This window comes from Pelodiscus sinensis, chromosome 17, assembly GCF_049634645.1.
Source record: "Pelodiscus sinensis isolate JC-2024 chromosome 17, ASM4963464v1, whole genome shotgun sequence".
Taxonomy (NCBI): Eukaryota; Metazoa; Chordata; order Testudines; family Trionychidae; genus Pelodiscus; species Pelodiscus sinensis.
In genome coordinates, this window is record NC_134727.1 from 4,027,847 (window position 1) to 4,047,480 (window position 19,634).

The following is a 19,634-nucleotide window of genomic DNA, read 5'->3' on the forward strand; positions in this document are numbered from 1 at the left end:
TGTTAATTCTCTCTCTGCAACTGACGGTCATCCAGGATCCAGAGTAACTTGCTGGGGAGCGATTACTTAAAAGGGCTGTCTGCACAGCAGCTTTCAGAGCGCTGGCATGAGCCCTGCTAATCTGCCTGTTGAGGGTTCCTGTAGGCTCCTAAATGTGCGTGGACTTGCCCTCTGAGGCTTCAGTCTCTGTAAGGTCTGCAGGACAGAAGTTGCTAAAAGCTGCTGCCCTGGCCAAAGTCCAGTGATTATTCCCTCTGGCTCAAATCCCTGCAGTTTGAACTGGGTGCTGTGATTTCCTTGGCTTCTGAGTCTGTTATGTCCTATCGTACGCGGTTAAACAGCTGTCTCCCTCCGCCCCAGAAGTGGCTTCATTTCCATGGTGGGGGAAACCCTTCCTGAAGCACTGTGAATCCTTGGGGGGTGGAAGACACTACTTAAATGTCAGAATCCTATTTATACCTTTGGGCACCATGTGACCTCGGAGGGTTACATAACGCTTCCCTGGCTAGGCGCGCTCGGCTTTAACTGCAGGCTGAGTTGAGCACAGACACGCTGAGATCTGCGCCTTGTCTATTGCACGCAGTAGTGTAGCTTTTTGCCTCTTGGGCTGTCTTGTCCAGCTGCCCTTCACACCAGTGCTGGGGTGGAATTTGACAACCCTGGGCAACTGCGGTCAGAAGTAATGTTCCCCCTTGTCCCAGGGGCGGCTCTTGTACGTTTCAGAGGGAGATGCACAGCAATCGGGTTCCTGCTCACCTGGGTTCCCCGCTGCACCTCTTCCTTTGAAATGTACAAGAGCCACAGGTGGCTTTCATACATGTCAAAGGGAGAGGCGCAATGGGATAGCGAGTGCCCTCCTTATCGATTAATCGAGTAATGGATGGAAATTCCATCGACAACTCGATTAGCAGCTTAATCTAAATTTAGCATCCCTACTTCTGCATGTTTCACCCTTAACAAGGTGGGCCTAATCTCCAGGGTGTGCGCATGGCTCCCCAGGGGCACAGTGCTCACCTTTGCTGACAACAGCTGTTCCACTAACCCCGCTCAGGTGCAGGGGAACTGTGAGCATCAGCTCAAATGCCAGCAGTGAAGCTGGGCCCCTTGGGGTGGAATAGAGCTGTGTAGGGTGTTTCAAACACTCAAGTGAGTTCCTGTCTGGATACTTCTGGCGTGGATCAGGTGTGTTCGTCAGCATATTGCTCTGAAAAGCAGAGTGCAAAGTACCTGCGGAAACACGTTACACAAGGGGCTGTGATCACTGTTGCCCGCCGTATGGCTACATTAAACAAGGTGAGGGGAGCCCCTCCTGTCTGTGGACTTTTTGACCCGTCCCACAGGTCTGCGCTTGCTATTGCATTTCAGTCCGCGTAGCCGTGCCTAGCACTGGAGAGGCGAGCGTGCTGGCCTTGTGCCCCGCTGGGATAAGTGATCCCTGTTCTGGTCTCGCAGAAGGTTGCTGTATTACTGTTGTGCGTGGGACCGCTCTAGTGTTCTTCGTCCCCCCTCGGGCGAGTCGCTGCTGGCCACTTGGGTTGGAAGCAGTGCTCCAGGAGAAGGTACTGCCAGTCTTATGGCATCCTGGGTGATAACAGGCATGGGGCAGATACGGGTGCTTCGGAGTCCATCTGGGCATTAGGAGAATCAAGTTGAGGGATGGGGGCTTAGGAGCCAGTCATGGATCTGAAGCTGTCGCATCTGTTTCTGGAAGAAGTAGGGGTGGAGGAAGGAAGCTGAAAGTGACTGAGCTGGTTGGAGGGCAGGTAAGGTGGGGTTCCTCCCTCATACAGACTGTCACTACACCTGGGGGGGACTGACCTGGGCTGTGTTCTGTCCTCGTTCAGGTGCAGCAGACTGTGCAGGACCTGTTTGGCCGCGCTCCTAGCAAAGCAGTGAATCCCGATGAAGCTGTTGCGATTGGTGCTGCTATTCAAGGCGGCGTGTTAGCTGGTGATGTCACCGACGTGCTGCTGCTGGACGTGACTCCCTTGTCCCTGGGAATTGAGACTCTGGGAGGTGTATTCACTAAGCTCATCAACAGGAACACGACAATTCCAACCAAGAAAAGCCAGGTGAGGGGCTCTAACATCTCGGTAACAGTCAGTTAATGGACTTCTTGGGCTGTTGTCATGGGGACAGCACAATTGCAGACGTAGCTCCCCATGTTCTCTTGCTGCCCTGTCGCTGTATTTAAGTCCTATGGAGACACTGTGGTCAGTGTGGTGTTTTTCCCCCTTGCCAATGCTGCCCACGAGGGTCGGGGTCATGCCATCTGTGTGTTCCCCAGGGCCCAGCAGACAAACTGCGCAGTGGGACGGTTTCACCCTGCTGCTCATGGCAGCATGGCTGGAGGAGCAAGCACTGTGCAGAGGTAGCACCATGGACATGGCCTTTGGGCCAGGGAGGGAGAAAGTGGGTCACCCCATACAGGGAATACCCAGCGAAGATCCGTATTGGTAGTGGTCATGTGGTATCACTTCTAGGCTCAGGTCTAAGATGTGTTCTCACGGCAGAGAGAGAGGCTGTGCCTACTGTTCTCTCTAGCAACCATCTGAGGCTGAGGGCTTCAGCTGGTGAATGCTGGCTCCTGCAATGTGAGGCCTTGTGGGGGGAGCAGGAGATCCCAGGAATCTTTCCACCCCCAAAACATAGGTCGAATTCCACACAGGCCAATTAGTGAGCACCTGTTCTTTGCTAGGGGTGGAGGTAGCTATCAACCCATCAAACTCGGCTTCCCTCTTCGGAACGTGGTGGGAAATCCCTTGAGCTTTCATCTTGGGTTAGACCTGGGCTGTGGTGTGTGCAATGATGTTACTTATCAACACATCATTCTGAAGAGAACTGGTGCGGAAACTTCATACAACTGAGCACAACACCCAGCCCAAGCTGCCTTTGCTGGTCTGGACTCGTAGAGGAGGATCCTTCCCCATCTTGCAAGGGTACTGAAAGATTGGGCTCCAGGGCTTGTTTCCTTGTTCTTCTCTGACCCACCTGCAAGCACTTTGACTGCCTGGGTTGGCATTTTGCCCTGGTGCCTGCTAATTTTTTTCTTTTTGCCTTAAAATCTTTACTGTATTAATGCTTGAGTGGTGGAGGGATAAACCATGGAAAGTGGTTTTGTTCCTCCAGCCAAACTTCCTAGTGTTCATGCGGCTCTGTGCTTTAGAGTGTGGTGTAACTCCCTCCATTCAGGGGTTGTAAGCTGTTAACTGTTCTGCTCCCCTCCACCCTTCTACAGGTGTTTTCTACCGCAGCTGATGGACAGACTCAAGTGGAAATCAAAGTGTGCCAGGGAGAGCGAGAGATGGCTTCTGACAACAAGCTTCTTGGCCAGTTCACTTTGGTATGTTTCCATTCAATGTTCCTGGCCTTAAACTGCCTGGAGGAAGTTCCAAGCCTCCTCCCATTTGGTTTGACCCCCCCCCCCCCCCTTCCCTTGAACGTGGGGACTTGAACAGAAGCCATTTGATTGAGTGATCTGGTTTGTAAATCCGTAGGCCTCGCTGTCAGCCTGCTGGTAGTAGCGAAACGCTCTGAGGAGAGACATTGATTTTTGTACCCATGGAACCTGGGATGTTAGATCCTGTTCAAGATAACTCAGAACCATGTTGTTTTCCAGTTGTCCTTTAGGCATCCAATAGCTGGCCCATCACCCATTTCCCCCCCCTGAGGCTGTGTCTATCCAGGGGAGGTTTGGTGCCAAGAGTCGCCAAACGTGAAAACCAGTGTCACTAGTTTTTCTGCCTCGCGTCATCGATGTTTCATGGCCACATTGCTAGCTCCTTGTCCACTGATAAAACAAAGCATTGTGGGTAAGCATCCTACAGTGTAGTGTTGTGGGATGGCAGAGCTGATATCAGTTTCTTGGGATTTCCTCATAACTCTGTGGACTCTCTGTGCTGAGAAACGTCAAAGCAGCACAGCTGTCTCTCCAGCCTTCCCCCTACAGCAGCAGTCTGCTTGCTGTGATGTTGCTAGCAGGGCAGAACAGAAGCCTTCCAATGATGTGTTCTTTGTTCCCCAAAAGGAGAAGCTCACTTAGCTGTAAGGTACTCCCAGGAGCTTTGGAAGGGGAGGGGTGCAGGCCTGCAGTGCAGCACAGATCACAAATCACTGAGCAGAGCCATCAAGGCAGGCATTGTAGGATACTGGTGGAAGCCAGTTCTCCGGACAAAACTAACGGCAGAGTCCACGCTGACTCTTAGTTGACTGTAAAAGGAAGGGAAAAGACAAGTCTCTTGCAGGGCTGGAAGCTTTTTGTCTCCAAAATTGGGTGTCTCTCCCAACAAAAGCTGCATTGACGAGTAAGCGCTTTCACTGTTTTGGCGCCAAAAGGTGCCAGGTAGACAAGCCCTAAGTCCCCTTAGAGCAGCCAAGATTGTGTTAGACATCAGTTATCGTACTCCAGATGATGACTTGTGTATAGGATCATAGTTGCTGAGGTCAGTGTGGCTGATTAGTTGACATTTATACATAATCAGCCTGTACTGACATGTATTGTGTATCTCCTGAACGGTGAATCTCACCATTTAAACATGGTAGTTTCAAGGAGTGTATTGCGCAAGCTGGGGCCCAGAATAGATCCAAGTAATTCACTGAAGGAAATGGAACGTAGTGCCATGCATTAGGGATGTAATAGTGTAGTCAATGATCAGATAAAGCAAAAATGTATGGTTCATGCTTATGGGCCAGTACATTTTTGAGCAGGCTAGCCAGCAGCCTGGCTCAGTCGTGGCTTGTGCTGGGTCCATGACCTACCCCCTCTGTGGCTCTGCATTTAAAATGTATTGGGACCCAGGTGGGCAGGCAGCCCAGGTCATTTTTGACTCGTGCCGGGTCCGGGAGCTCAGCTCAGCTTCCCCTGGCCTGGTTCCTCTCGTGGACCAGCTCCTGCCTGGCACCCCATGCTACTGCCTCAGAGGGAGCAGCGCAGGGTGACAGGGGGCTCCCCGGGCGTGGCTGCTGTCCCCGGGAGCGGGGCCTATAGAATAGTCGAGTAACAGATGAGAATTCACGAGGTTAATCGACTATTCAATTAACCGATATTTAACATCCCTACTGTGCATTAGAGGGCGAAGTGACTTATTGGGCATTAAGTTGTGAAATAGCGTTTACTTCTGCTGTAAGCTCCTCTCCAAGCCTACTTGTGAGGTCGTCTTGTGGCATGTATAGCTGCTTCCCCTTCTAGGTAGACGAGTGCTGCTGTGTTCAGGTAGGGCTGCCCCATTCATTCTGCCAGAGTGAAGTTGCCACGTGAGTTTTGACAGGCACATCCTGGGACCTGCGTGGAGGCTGGCAGTTCACGGGGATGATGTGCCCAGCACTGGAGGCCTGTCCACCAAGCCCACATCTGTTGGGGAGCTAATGGCCAAGCACTTCCCATTTCCAGGTTGGAATTCCTCCGGCTCCCCGGGGAGTGCCGCAGATCGAGGTCACGTTCGACATTGACGCTAACGGCATTGTGCATGTTTCCGCAAAGGATAAAGGGACCGGACGTGAACAGCAAAGTAAGTGCAGCCCTCACGGGATCCCTGCGGGAAGGGGCTAGACCGAGCAGCCGTACGCTGTAGGAACCCCGATAGTGTGCAAGATGGTGCCAGCTAGATGGGATTCCTGCCTGCCACCAGGACATGGCACAGCAGGTGAGGGTGATAAGCAGACAGACGGGGGAAGGGCAGAGGTAGAACACGTATGTTACCGTGGCTCCTGGATAGCTGGTATCTGCTCCAGTGTGTTAAATTGGAGCACAAGGATGGGCTGGTGGCCGCGTCCAGCCCTCCAGATCGTTTTGTTTGGCCTGCCAGTAGGCAGCAGAGATGTCGACTTGGGTGAACCACCATCCAGCTAGCTGGCAGCGTCTGCACCAGGCAGTGGGCGTACAGCAAGGGGAGCCGTGGGATGCAGGGCAAGTGGGTCCCAGGCTTGGGAGCAGAAGGCCACACATGCAATGCCACCTAGTGGTGCAGCCACCTCTCCATCATGGAAGCAGGGGCAGGGCTTCTCCCTTTGGCACCAGTCTCTGCTTGCTGTCTTCACCTTGGCTCCCCGAGCCAGCCTGGTTGTGGTCAGCCCCTGAGTTGGGGTGGGGGGAGAGCTAGAGCCATGAGGGGCTTTGAGATCTGCAGTGGTTCTCCACTCACTCTGCCTCCTCATGGACACAGACTGCCCCCTTCCCCAGACTCCCCTCTCCTCAGCCCCAGGCCACCCAGCTCTGGGTGCTTCCTCCCTCCTGGCAGAGGCGTGTCTTGCCTCTGCTGCAGCCGGCAGCCAGCCCGTGGGAGGCAGGCACGCCCGGGTGGCAGGGGGCAGAGCCGTAGCCTGCGGTGCTGAGGGAACAGAGTGGTAGGAATCAGCGCCGGTGGCTTCAGTAAAAGCTGAACCCTTCGACCCCCTGCCTCGTTCCTTAGCTTTCCTTGTGGCCTCACCCGCCGCAGGATGTTAGTGGCTGTTGTGGCCTCGTTGGCCGCCGCAGCATTGCCCAGTACAGGAGCAGCTCCTGGCGAGGCTCCTCGCTGGTGGGAAATGGAGCTTCAAAGCTGGGCCCCGCTTCTGCAGGCGAAGTTGCGGTGCTCCGCTCCTTGGCCCACTGTCCGTCGAGGAGCTAGTGCCCTGCGCTAATGGTCCTCGCAGCTTATTGTCTAGTGGGGCAGCCGGCCTCAGAGTGCCCGGGTGTTAAAGGGCGAGACACCTGGCCAGTGCCTGGTACCTGTGGCATGAAGAGTGCGTCTGATCAGACTGGGAGCGTGCTGTGCTGTGCTGTGCTCTTAGCAACTCTGCCAGTAGGATTTAAAAACCCAGCTGCTGGAGGCAGAGTCCCTTGATAACCAGCTGATCTTGGCAGCCTAGAAACGACCTGTTTAAACTGCAGGGAGGTTGGGGAACTGAGGCTGTTTTAATCACAGTCAAATATTCGGTGCAATTTTGCCTCCCATCACTGTCGTATCCATGAAGTGCTACTTTGAGGCTCTTCAACTTTCACTTGGAGAACTTCTTCAGCCTGGATTGCTGGATTTCTGCCAGGGGCAAAGAACAATGGTCATTTGTCCTGACAGCAAAGTGTCAACTATTTGTTGACTTCTAATTTTTTGTCGCATTCAAAAATGGCTTATTGCCTCTTGGTTCTAGAGGTATGCCATTCCGTAAGGAATTATTTGCAAGTTTTAGCTGAAGCAAACCTAATTAGCCATGTGCTTTAATGATCTTTGTGAATATTTTTGGGCTCAGGCCTGCTGCTGTTTTTGACAACAAAAGACCTTATCAATTCCACATTGATATAAACAGCTACTGTTGTGTTAGCTGGTTGCAGGTGTTCCAAAGCCAACAGGCACTGGAGATCGGGGACCAAAGTTCTTATCCCAACCCTTTTGCTGTGTGTAGGGTATAACTATGGTTGCAACCATGATCCTATTATAAATCTGATTCGTTTATCTCCTAAATTCAAAACGGACCATGTGCCGTTAGGTTTTCAGGGATTAGCCTCGAGTACTCTGAAAAATTAAGTGCTTACTGAGACGAAGACTTACAATTGGTTCCCTTCCTGAGGTGGTGTACAATGTTATTGATGCCTCTCCCTTGCTTCCCAGTGAACTTGCAATCTGCCACCCCGCTTGAAATGTGTAAATTGCAGGGTTGGCTTAAACAAGGCAGTTTTCACAGGGCAGCAGAAGGAAAAAGCTTTTGTTTGAAAACTAACTCCAGTTCCTCGCTGAAGGCAGCGCGGGGGAGCCTGGCTGGAGAGGCTTGTAGCTTGTGGCTGGAGTGCTCTGGGCTGCTTTCCAAGAGTGAAAGGAAACTCCATGACCTGGTAGACTCCTCCTGCATTCTGAGCCCGAATGCCCCGTGGCCCGAGGGCCATACGCACAGGCTCACTTTCCACACGGAGAAACTGAAGAGCAGTCCCAAGTGACTTGCAGATGGTTACAAAGGAAGTTTCCGGCACAACTGGGAACAGAGCCTTTGGCTATTGTCTTGGCTAGACCAAGCCTGTCCAAGCACTCCTATAGACTGGTGGCGACGTTGGGCACAGCGGCAGCCGGTCTGCTCCTGGGAAGAGGCACGAACTGTTGAGCCCAGCAGCCAGTCTCTGCTTTGTGTGAGAGCGGAGGGGCGGTGACCTACACATCGTGAAACACAGCGCCACGAGTGAGCGTCACCGGGGGGTGGCACTTTGCTCTCACCGGATCTTTGGTTGTTTATACTGAGCATTCTCTAAGGCCGTGGTTCTTAGCCCCTTTGGCACTGTTACCCTTGGGCTTAACTGAGAAATCAAAATTACCCCGCTTCCTTTTTAAAATGGTAATAGACAAAAAGAAAATACCATTAATCGTTTTTCTTGGTTTGGGGTTATGTTGTGTTGAACACCTATTTATTGTATTTTAAATGTGTTTATTACCCCGTGAAATATGCCAAATTACCCTTCAATTGGTAAGTACCTTACCCCTCAAGGGGTAATTACGCCCAGGTTAAGAAACACTACTCTAAGGGGTGCTCATTGCATTGGCTCACATACATGCTTTGTGCTAGCAACCACTTAGTATATAGAAACAATCCCTGGCACCATGAACTAGCGGGAGCGTTAATGGAGAAGCTTTCTCTCCAAAAGAACAGGAGTATTTCAGCCTCTGCTGTCGGAAGGAGATGAAAATGCAAAGCAGCTTTAACACTGTACGTTATTGTCTAATGCAGTTGTGATCCAATCTTCTGGTGGCCTCAGCAAAGATGACATTGAGAATATGGTGAAGAACGCAGAGAAATATGCAGAGGAGGATAGGCGAAGAAAGGTAACTGGGTGGTGAAGGTTGGAGTCTCTTCTAATTGGTTACTTACTAGTTTACCCGTCAGTCAAATCTCCATGCCATATATTGAAACTGCTCTCTACTCAGAGGACTGCTGATTAGCTGTTTAAGGGATGGATTCAGGTTGTAGGTCACTATATTCTCCTATGCAAACGGGCATTTAGATGCCTAGATAACCGTTTGTCCCCTGGTAGCCAGATTTCTACATGCTGTTGGCTTTAACGGCAAGAACATATAAGCACATAAATACCCAGCTCCTTGGCCTTTGTTCTATAGCTATCTGCAAAGTGCTTTACAATTATTTTCTAAAAAATTAGAGAGACGTGATTGTGTTGTGAATTTACAAAATCCCCTACCTGTTACTAATCATAAATCCTAGAACTGTGGAAGGGATCTCAAGAGGTCATCGAGTCCAGTCCCCTGTTTCTAAAGTGAAGTGAATTTTTAAAAATCAGGTTGAATCTACTTTTCACCACGGATGTTGTTGTTTGTTTATGGAACTTTTTTCCCTGAACTCATTGAAATGACTTTTTTTGTAAATTTTACAAAACCAACAGCTTGGTCCCAATTCCCATGACTCCCCTCTTTCAACATGCAAGTGCAGCGCCCATGTGAAAAGCCTGATCTCCAACATCTTGGGTGCCAGGTCTCATCCGAGTCAGGTTTTTATGCTTTGGATGCATGTGAGGTCGTCATTCTCTCAGGGAGTATGACCAGAGTCCACCCTGACTTTGTCAAAAAGAAGTGATGCTTCCCGCACTCAAATGATCCCAGCTACATTGTTCATAAGGTTAATGGTGGGGGCTAATTGATGTAATGAGGGTAAACTAGAATGAATTGCTTTACTAAGTATAGAACATTGATTGAAGCACATGATACTGTAGGATATGGCACTAGCATATGCTTAGAGGCTGCAGAAATTGACACTAGATATTTTACACTGCCTTCCTCTGCAGAACGAGTGAGCTTGTTTTGGCAACACTTGTATAAATCTCTGTTTCAAAGGGTGAGAGTCTGCTATAGACCAAAGGATAGATGAGGAGTGTTCTGGAAAAGGAAATGGCTGTTCTTAGTTGTAGCTCTTTTTTTCCTCTGCTTCAGACATCTATTGAAGCCCTAAGATTCTTGACTCCTTGGCGTTTGGGAGTTGCCAGTGAAAAATACACTTTTGATAGGTCCCAGTTCCTATAACCGCGTTCATGTTTTGTTTGTCTGACTGACTTCATGCATCTGTAGAGCCACCTGATCTCCTTGTCTTGTCGCTGGTTGTGTTCCTAGCCCACTGAGCTACTGGTGTTGGGTTCCAGTGCCCAGATGACAGCTCTGAGATGGGGGAGAGGGGGAGACACCCCTCCACAGATAGGGTGCACCACAGACAGCGGGACAACATGCTTAGCCTGTATCCTGGAGCGATCCACTCACAAATGAGGGCAGTTCACACTCCAGCTCCCACTTGCAACTCTTGGCCTCCCTGCAGCGTGTACCAGCTCTGGGGCGGAGGGTGGTGAAGGTTTCAGATTAGGTGCCATGGACTTGGAACCACTGAGGAAAGTCAGAAGAGATTTTGCTAACAATTCCATTGTACCTGTTGGCGTTACTCTTATGGGGCGTTGTTTCAAATGGCTGAACCACCCAGCTCTGTGAAGTCCCACGGTGGTTATCTTTGCACCGAGAAAGCTGGTAGGGACTTGCATTTCTTGGCTAGCAAGCCTGTTGTGCAAAAATAACTTGAATTGGGACACCAAAAATCTGAAGGGCCTCCCTGAATTCACACACTGTACCCCACTGCTCTTGGCTGCAGAAAAACTCTGTAGCGGGTTCTGAAAAGGGAGGCTCAGAGCGTTTTGCCCAAAATACTGAAACAAACCCCTGTTGCCTACTGTCTAGCACACGGGACAGTCCGTGCACAGAAATGCCATGCCGCATGCTTGGCCTCGCCCTCTGGGAATGCACCTGGGGATTTCTCGGGGTGGGAGGGTTGAGCAGCTCTTGGATTTCTGAACGCTGACGGCCTGTAAGTGACTTGTTAGCTTAGAGTGGGGGAGGGAAGTCTGCAAAGTCTTGTCGATTGTACCCATTCCCATGCCGCTGGGCCATCCGGTTCTTCACGCTCGCATCTGTTCACACTGCAGCTGAGCTGCGTAGCTCTGAGCGTTGCATTGCACAGACCCTTACCGACTCTCAATTTCCCCAGGAACGCGTGGAAGCTGTGAACATGGCAGAAGGCATCGTCCATGATACAGAATCCAAGATGGAGGAGTTCAAGGATCAACTGCCAGCAGATGAGGTGGGTATCCTATGATGGCTTGAATTGGGCCACAGTTTCCCCCAAGATTTTCCCCCTCGAGAGCAGAATCGGTTAGCACCTCACCTCTCGGAGTCTTAACTCAAGTAGCATGTGGCTGAGACTTGCTAAAGAGCAGACTTCCGGGATACCGGGGAGATCTTTAATTACAAAGGACAGGCACAGCCTGGGCTGCTTGCAAGTTTATTCTGTTGTAGCAGAGAACTGGTTTTAAACGGAGTGTCCTTACAGTGTAGGCAGCCTGTCCGTGTTACTGTGGAAGGCTTTTTAACTAACCGTACCCTTGAACGGCTCTTGTACTGGCTCTGTAAACCTTTGCCATGGCTGATTTCACGGAGAACTTTTTTCTTTGAAGACACCGAAGATAGGACACAACGTTTCCTTGGCCTATGAGTTGATAAGCCTTAAGTGAAGGTCAAGTCCCAGAGCAGTGGGTGAACATGCATGGCCAGCACCCAAGAACGGGGAAGCAGCTTAAATGGTTGCAGTTGCTTAGTTTCCATCTGGAGTGAGTCAGATCCTTCATGTCGGGGTTTTAATACTGTTAGTGGCTGCTTCGTCTGCTATTCTTCAGTTCAAAAGTTGTAAAAATACTAGTGTCCCTTGGAACCTAGACTAACGCTGGGGTTTGGTCTGGAGATTCTTGGCAAGTCCCTGAGATGAGGTAGAGGCAATAGCTCCACCCCGGTATCTGCTGGGCTTTTTTTAAAATCTGCACGTGCCTACACCAGGAGCTTGGGTAGCCCAGTGAGAGAGGAGTACTTCTCGGCTGGAAAGAAAAGGGACGATGCACTTAGCCTCTGATGGGAAGTTGCATGGGAAACATGTCCAATCCCATTCTCTGCTTTACCGGCGGTCAGAGGGGCAGTGTTAATGGGCAATGAGACAGCACTGGAATCTGTGACGAGGCTTGAAGACAGGAATATTCTGCTCAACTGATGGGTCTGAAAGTAAAGGACTGACAGCACCTACCCACGTCCTGCCTCTAGACACGGCTGAGTGGCTGTCCCACCCCCTCGCGGCTCTGTCAGTGCAGCTGTCCCAGAGAAACCGCCCCTCCCCAGTCCTACGGTGCCAGTCTGACAGAAGGGCCAGATTGTGTGGAGGGTTTGACAGATGGCAGCAGGGGCTAGGCTGGGACCATGCCGCCTGGGTTTGTGCCGCCGCTCCTCCGACCCGCCACAAAGGGAGGGAACTCTTTGGGGCTTTGTGCGTTGAACACGACTTTCTGGGGGAGTTGTAAATAGTTGAAGAGCAGCTTTTTCGATATGCCTCAACTCTGGGGTGGAGGTAGGTGGCCAGCTAAGCTGCGGGGTCTCAGGCCAGGGGTCAGTGAAGCCAGCTCTCCGCTAATGGGAAATTCAGTCCCCGGTTTCTTGGCTGAGACTGCAAACAAGGTGACTAGTCCGTGCTGACGGTGGTGTGCGCCATGATGTGGATTCATGCCCAGTGGGAACGGGAGAAGTTGCTAGGCACTGCCGGCTTCTAACTGGAGACAAGTCCCCTTCTGGCCCAAGCGGAGGGGGGTGTAGACTTGGAAGGCCCCGTTCTAATGGACTAAGAACGTAACTGCCTTGTGACTTGTTTCCAGTGCAACAAACTGAGAGAAGAGATTGCGAAAATGAGAGAGCTGCTGGCTCGGAAAGATTCTGAAACTGGAGAGAACATCAGACAGGCAGCGTCCACCTTACAGCAAGCGTCCCTCAAGCTCTTTGAAATGGCCTACAAGAAGGTGGGTTGTGGGTCTCACCGGTATGTGCACAGGGAGGGGGAGCTGGCTCAAATGAAGCCTTAGAGGCTTGTCTGCCCCGGGTAGCTCAAAGCCACAGGTCCGCTCCCCCGACGTGGCAGCTGTGGCACTGGTGACATCTCTCTAGCACCTGGCACACGGTCACGAGCTGTCCAGCCAATCGCGGAAGCTCTGACGTCAGACCCACCATATGATGTATGGGCTGCTGGGCTGCACCCCAGAGCACGTATTACTTGTAATGTAAATCGACTGTGTAGCAAAGCTCGGGACTGGTTCCAAGCAGTTCTTGAGACCAGGGTTCCCTGTAAGCCATGTGCTTGTGCAGCCCCTCAGGGGCGGGGGAGAGATTCAGATGCTGCCCAGCTGATTAGCAGGGCACCCACTGCTAGATTTTATTCCTTCTGGTGGTGCGCACGTGCATCTGCATGGAAAACATTAGTGGGAACGTTGCTTGAGACTGTTTCTATCCATCAAGATAAGTGGGTATCAGGCAAACCTCCAAGCAGAAACTTCTGTGCATCACTGGATGCTAGAGACTCATCACGGGCTGCTTGTCTCCTCCATCTAAAACGGTCAGGGCCAGCTTGTCAGTAGTTTTAAGGCACTAGTGGGTTTTTCAGAAGCAGTGAGGTGCCTAACTCGCATTGGTTTCAGTGGGTGTTAGGGGCTTTTGGCACCTAAATACCTTCAACAGTCTTGCCTTCAGTTTTGTCTTGTAATGTGAGGAGACCCTTGTGATGAGTTTAGAAGAAACCTGGGCAGCCGCTTGCGAGCGCGCAGGATGTCTCCATGGGAGTGGCATGCAGTAACTAACGGACAGTGTCTTTCCCAGATGGCATCGGAGAGAGAGGGGTCTGGCGGCAGTTCTGGAGATCAGAAGGAAGAGAAGCAGTAGAAGGTCACTCGGGCGCACAGACTGCAGCAGGAAGAGGGTGAAAATTCTGACGCTTGGGAGCGAAGGGATCTTCCTGAGCAGAGAAGGGCAGAATTCAGTCTTACTGTGTTTTTGCAGTATTCTATATATAATTTCTTTAATGTATAAACTTAGTGATGTGTCCACTAGATGAATCATTTCATGAAAGTTAATTCACGCAAGACGAAGTTCTAACTATTCCGCCCCGTGGCATTTTCAGCTGAGTGGCCAGGAGATCCACTCAGTGTTTACTCTGAACATCTGGCGCATTCGGATGCTACGTTTGTTTAAAGGTTTGAAACCATGGCACGCATTCTGGGGTGAGAATGGAACTCCTGATGCATCCTCTTCAGACCCAAGTGCCTGTGAACTGATTTCACAGGTCCCGGGTTGAGCAGAGGTAGGGCCAGCTACATTGCTAGAGAACATTCAATCTGCAGCTAGCTTAGTATTCTTGTACTGATGGAGAATGGGTTACTTTAATTTGGCTGTACCTTGATTCCTTATGAATAAGGCCACATTGAAGTTACACGTGTTGCTTGTCTAAGCTTTCTGCTCCATCCCGTGTCTGTTCTCTGCCTATGACAAAACAATTTCCCTGGTAATAAAATTGTTCTTCTTAGATCAATTCTGGATTTTTTTTAAATAAAAATGGAAACGTGTCCAAGTGCTTGTGAGTCTTTGAGTTGCAGCCCTAGTGAGGCGGAATGTGCACACAGGCATGTGAGCACACTGGAAACCTGAGCACTGGTTTAGAATAAGCTGGCTTCCTTGATGCCGCAGCTCTGGTTACATTCAGAAGGGTTCCTGCTGCTTTTCTCATACTTGGTGCTTCCTGCTCTTCTTGGAGCGTAGGTGTGTCCTGCTGGCTCAGACCTGTGCTTCATCTGAGCCAGCAGATGGGAGGAGGGCTAGCTCCGTGGTTTGAGCATTGGCCTGCAAAATCCAGGGTTGTGAGTTCAATCCTTGAGGGGGCTGTTTAGGGATCTGGGGCAAATCTGTCAGGGGATGGCACTTGGTCCTGCTGTGAAGGCAGGGGACTGGACTCAATGACCTTTCAAGGTCCTTTCCAGTTCTAGGAGAGAAGTATCTCCCTTTAGAGAAGAAATTATCTAGTCCACATCCTGCTTGGAGCCGGGCTCCAGAAGAAGCCCCCTAATGCACAATGACAGAAGTTCCTTCAAGCTCTCGGTTGGCTGGTGTTACGAAGCCTGAGGGTTTATGCCCATCGATGCTACATTGATAACAGACGGTAATTGCATTTGACTGTTCACAGAAACGTCTGGTCTGGGGCAGCTTTTGGAATTGTCCAAACAATGGAGGACACGTCAGACCTAGCGGAGTGAGGCCATGGAGGAGCCCGGTTTCTGTGGACAGGCAGGACAATTGTCAGGTGTGGATCAACTGCCTCTGGGCTAGCATGTTCTGTGCCCATTAACTGCCCCGGAGTAGTGATTGCCCTTCCTTCCCCCTCCAGTGCCTGGCAGTGACTCACTTCCGCAGGAAATCTCCTCGCACACCAATTGCTAAACCCTCCAGTCCCTTGCTGCTGCCCCCCTTCTGCCCCATGAAGCAAGGTTCTGACGTTACTGAGGTTCAAGGGCTCACGCTGGACCTTTTCCGGGTTTTCTAGAATCCGCGGTCGCATGGCCTGAGCGGCCTGTCCAGGAAGGTTGGATGGTCTCAGAGGCTGATGGCACAGCTGTGTGGACAAATGTTGGGCTGAGGAATGTGCCTGAAATCACCCAGGGTGGAGGGGTGGCTGCTGAAGTTGCATGTGTAATGTAGACAGGCGGCTGTGCAGGCAGTTTGCATGTGCAGCTGTATGCTTACTGTTGCCACAATGTGGCTCTGCAAGGTCTGTTAATGGCAGGCCCTGTATCTCCTCGTGGGAGCCATCTCCTTAGCAAACCAGACTGCACCAAGTGACCATTTAGTTCATTTTCCCCACGCGCTGTTGGCCTCATCAAAAGGGATTCTCCCCTCAATGAGACAGGTTGTCTGGAAAAGAGGAGTGGGAGGGACTTTCCTGAGTGGTTCCTGGAAATGCTTCAAATAGAATCTGTGATGGTTTTGGCTACTTCCTGCCTTAACCCACAAGCAAGCAGCGTGCACCGTGATACACAAGGTCTCAGAGGCAGCAATGGAAACGTGGAGTCCTATATGCCCAGGCTCCTGCTTTTGGATCTACTCCGCAGCTGTCAGACCATGAGGACAAAAGCGTCAGGGATGTTAAATATTGGTTTATTCAGTCCATTAACCGCAGGGGTTCTTCTCATTACTCAACAGTTCTGCAGTCCCCGGGGGTCCACTCCGGCCCCAAACTGAGGAGCCTCCTGCCACTCTGCACTGTTGCCTCTGTATTAGAGGCAGCAGCATGGGGTACCTGGTGGGAGCTGGTCATCCGCTGCTTCTGATACAGGGGCAGCAGCATAGGGTGGCAGCAGCCTGTGTCCAGTGGGGAGGGGGGTGTGGGGGGGTGCTGAGCTCACAGACCCAGCGGCAGTCGGAACTGAGCCAAGCTGCCTGCCTGCCTGGCCCCTAATGTGCTTTAAAGGCAGAGCCACAGCAGGGACAGGTCCCGGACCTGGCCCACGCCAGGACTGAGCTGGGCTGCTGGCCAGTGTACTAGAAAATTTACTGGCGGGGGAGGGAGAGAAATGTATGTAGTCTAGAGCAGTGTTTCTCAGCCTTTTTTTTTAATAAGTACTCTTTTTTTCCCCCCAAACAAAACTTTAAGTACCCCCAGTACCTAGTTTTCAGACACAATTTTTTTCTACTGTTGCAACACATTTATTTAAACAACTTAATTGTAGCTGGTTGGGCAATGACATTTTTGGGTGTAAAAAGTGCAAAAAAAATAAAGCGCTGTAAAACTTCAAAACAAAAATTCAGTTTTCTCCAAGTTTCAGTTGTTGATGTATTCTCTCTCCTCTCTCCCCCCCCCCCCCCCCCCCCCCCCGACTTCTCTCGAGTAGCCCTCAGGGTACCACTGGTCTGTAGCATTAACCTATGAGCTTTTGCTTATCAGTCACCTACACTATTCCATCCCTACCTCCTATGGAGTTGCTGCCAGGGCTTTGAATTATTGATCAAGGCTGACCTTTACTTACTGATTGAAACTTTTTGCTTACTGCCGGAGCTCCCAGCTGTTTGTCTGGGGGTTGGGAAGATGCTATTTTTAAAGCTGATCATTAGCGCTGCCTTTCCTTTAGAAAATTAAATTGAGACACACTGGTGGAATCAGAGGCTTTCTCTTTCATGGAGTGGACAGCTCGCTACTGCCAAAAAAATTGCTGAGCTGGCAAGCGATACAGCCTTGCAGCTCCACAAATGGCCATTAGGGCTTTGGTCCTAGAGAGAGGACTTGCTTCAGAGACTCTTGTGAAGACGGGTCTGCAGAGAGAGGGTGTTGTGTGATGCTTAAAATTCTCAAAAGGGTGGCTGTTACCTTAAAAACATGTAGTCCTATGGCACCATAGAGACTAACACAAGTATATCGGATTATGAGCTTTCCATGGGTAAGACTCACTTCATCAGATGACCTGGAGGGGGTCTTAGCCAGGCAAGCTCATGAAACTATGAATTTTTGTTAGTCTCGAAGGTGTCACAGGACTACTTGTTGCTTTTTAAATAAGCTGATATTCATCTGGGGAAGCTTCCACCCTGTGCAATGCTAAAGTCCTCCAGTTGTTTGTGCTGCTCCGTGCATCATAGCTCAGCATCTTTTGCACAACTTGGGACGGAGGAGGGGGTAGGTGGTTTACTGGCCAATATTTGTGCCATATGCATCCTCTTGGATGCACAAAAGAACTCCTTGCCCAGAGCTTGGGGTTGGGTGATGCATGCGATGTGGGGTCTAGGGTCTGGAAACTTGAAGCGAAATGGAACACGTCCCTGGAAGCGGCCAATTCCAGGGGGAACCTCAGGAAATCAGGTGGTTTGAAGCAAGAGTGGTGGTAAAAGATTTGGGCGATTAAAGCACTTGCTGCCAGGCTTAAGGTGATCTCGCTACTGATTAGATTTTAGGAAAGACTTATTGTGAGGAGCGGATTAGCCCCATCTGCCTGCTGGGCGGTTCTTGCACCTTCCTGTGGAGCAGAGAGAGCCCAGTATTGTGAGGATCAGCACCCTGGCCAGACAGTTGAGGGAGTCTGGCAATTCCTACATTTTCAGCTCACCTCAACTTGAGGAATGTACCATTTGGACCCCAGGAGGGAAAATGCAGAAAAAGCTGCCCCGCGGCTGGAGTTTGGACTGCAAGGAGAGGTTTCATTCAGTAAAATAGCTCTGGAGACAGATCAACATTGACCCTTAAATATTAGGGATAGGTGTGAGCCAATATCCCGGATCCACCTAACCCTCAGCTCCTAGAGGTCCTGTCTCTTGGAAGGTGAATTTTTTTCCCCCAGAGCTGGGGTAGGGCCTATATAGATTTTTCACAGGGAAGCAATTAATGTACTAAGGTCCATCCTTCATCATGAAGGTGCCCAAAGCAAGGAGCTGATCTGGACAGCCTGCTGGATGCATTTGTAACCACCACCCATATGCTTCCCCTAGGTGAGGAAGCGTGTCCCAAGCTTCCGAGATCCCACTTGTAATCGCCACGGGGTGGATTTGAACCTGGGACCTCTGGAGCTAAGTATAGAAGCCTCTACCCTCGGAGCTAAAAGCCAGCTGGCTCCTAGCCCATGCTGTAGAGGTCTCTTGATCTTACCTGTTGCTATGGTCTAGGTGCCACTTGCGTGGCTCTGTAACCACACTAGGCCTACGTCTACACTGGCGCGATCTTGCACAAAAACTCTTTAGCGCAAGAGTTCTTGTGTTAAAATAGTTGTGCAAGAGAGCGTCTACACTGGCATTTGCTTTTGCGCAAGAGCATCCGTGCCAGTGTAGATGCTCTCTTGCGCAAGGAAGCTCTAATGGCCATTTTAACCATTGGGCTTTCTTGCACAAGAAATTCATGTTGCCGGTCTACACTGGCCTCTTGCGCAAGGACAGGTGTGCAAAAGGGCTTATCTCTGAGCGGGAGCATCAGAGTTCTTGCGTGGGAAGCCCTGATTTCATACAGTAGGATGTCAGTTTACGTGCACAAGAACTCGCGGCCGGTGTAGACAGGCAGCAAGTTTTGGTGCAAGAGCAGCCGCTTTGGCGCAAGATCGCGCCAGTGTAGACACTGCCTAGGTGTGTGGGGTTACACATTGACACCCATAGGGGTTCCATACAGCAGAATAGGGCTCTTAAGCTGATAGACGAACTCTGTAGAGACATCACTCCCTTCCCCCTTTAAAATGCAGTCAACTCTGGCGGGGGAGGGGGACATGTCACTGGTTTAGCAGAGCCCAGCAACACAAAGCAACTTGGCAGTGCAAGAAGTGGAGAAGATGGCGCCCGAATGAATCCACCTGGGGAAAGGAGGGAGGGGGGATGTAATTACCCTGAGGAATTTACTCTCCTCAGGGGAAGGGATAGTTAGTGCTACCTGCTTCATGTGAAGGCGGCAATTGCCCAGGCTCGGGCGGAACCCCTCGGCTATGTCTACACTGGCGCGATCTTGTGCCAGAAATATGCAAATGAGGCTAAGCGTGGAATATCGCTCAGCCTCATTGGCATATATAATGAGCCGCCATTTTGCGGAAGAGGCTCTTGCGCCAGAAGGCGCGTCTACACTGCCCCTTCTTGCGCAAGAAAACCCCCCTTGCGCAATGCTGCTACGCTAATTATTTTGGGGAAACACGGCATTGCGCAAGGGGGGTTTTCTTGCGCAAGAAGGGGCAGTGTAGACGCTCCTTCTGGCGCAAGAGCCTTTTCTGCAAAAATGGCAGCTCATTATATATGCAAATGAGGCTCGGCGATATTCCACGCTTAGCC

General features: G+C 50.9%; 1 protein-coding gene and 1 non-coding gene across 2 annotated transcripts in view; both read left to right on the forward strand.

The window, feature by feature from the left end:
- The window catches only part of HSPA9 (heat shock protein family A (Hsp70) member 9), a 31,361-nt gene extending 16,936 nt beyond the window's left edge, over positions 1-14,425 (forward strand). The window contains exons 11-17 of the mRNA XM_075900138.1: positions 1,845-2,072; positions 3,239-3,343; positions 5,390-5,507; positions 8,686-8,780; positions 10,990-11,082; positions 12,692-12,832; positions 13,683-14,425. Coding sequence (XP_075756253.1) covers positions 1,845-2,072; positions 3,239-3,343; positions 5,390-5,507; positions 8,686-8,780; positions 10,990-11,082; positions 12,692-12,832; positions 13,683-13,745 — 843 coding nt within the window. The 3' untranslated portion in view covers positions 13,746-14,425. The remainder of the gene's footprint in view (positions 1-1,844; positions 2,073-3,238; positions 3,344-5,389; positions 5,508-8,685; positions 8,781-10,989; positions 11,083-12,691; positions 12,833-13,682) is intronic.
- LOC112544600 (small nucleolar RNA SNORD63) lies at positions 2,801-2,872 on the forward strand. The gene has a single exon (XR_003087943.1). It is a non-coding gene; the product is annotated as a small nucleolar RNA SNORD63 (small nucleolar RNA).
- Positions 14,426-19,634: the final 5,209 nt, after the last annotated feature.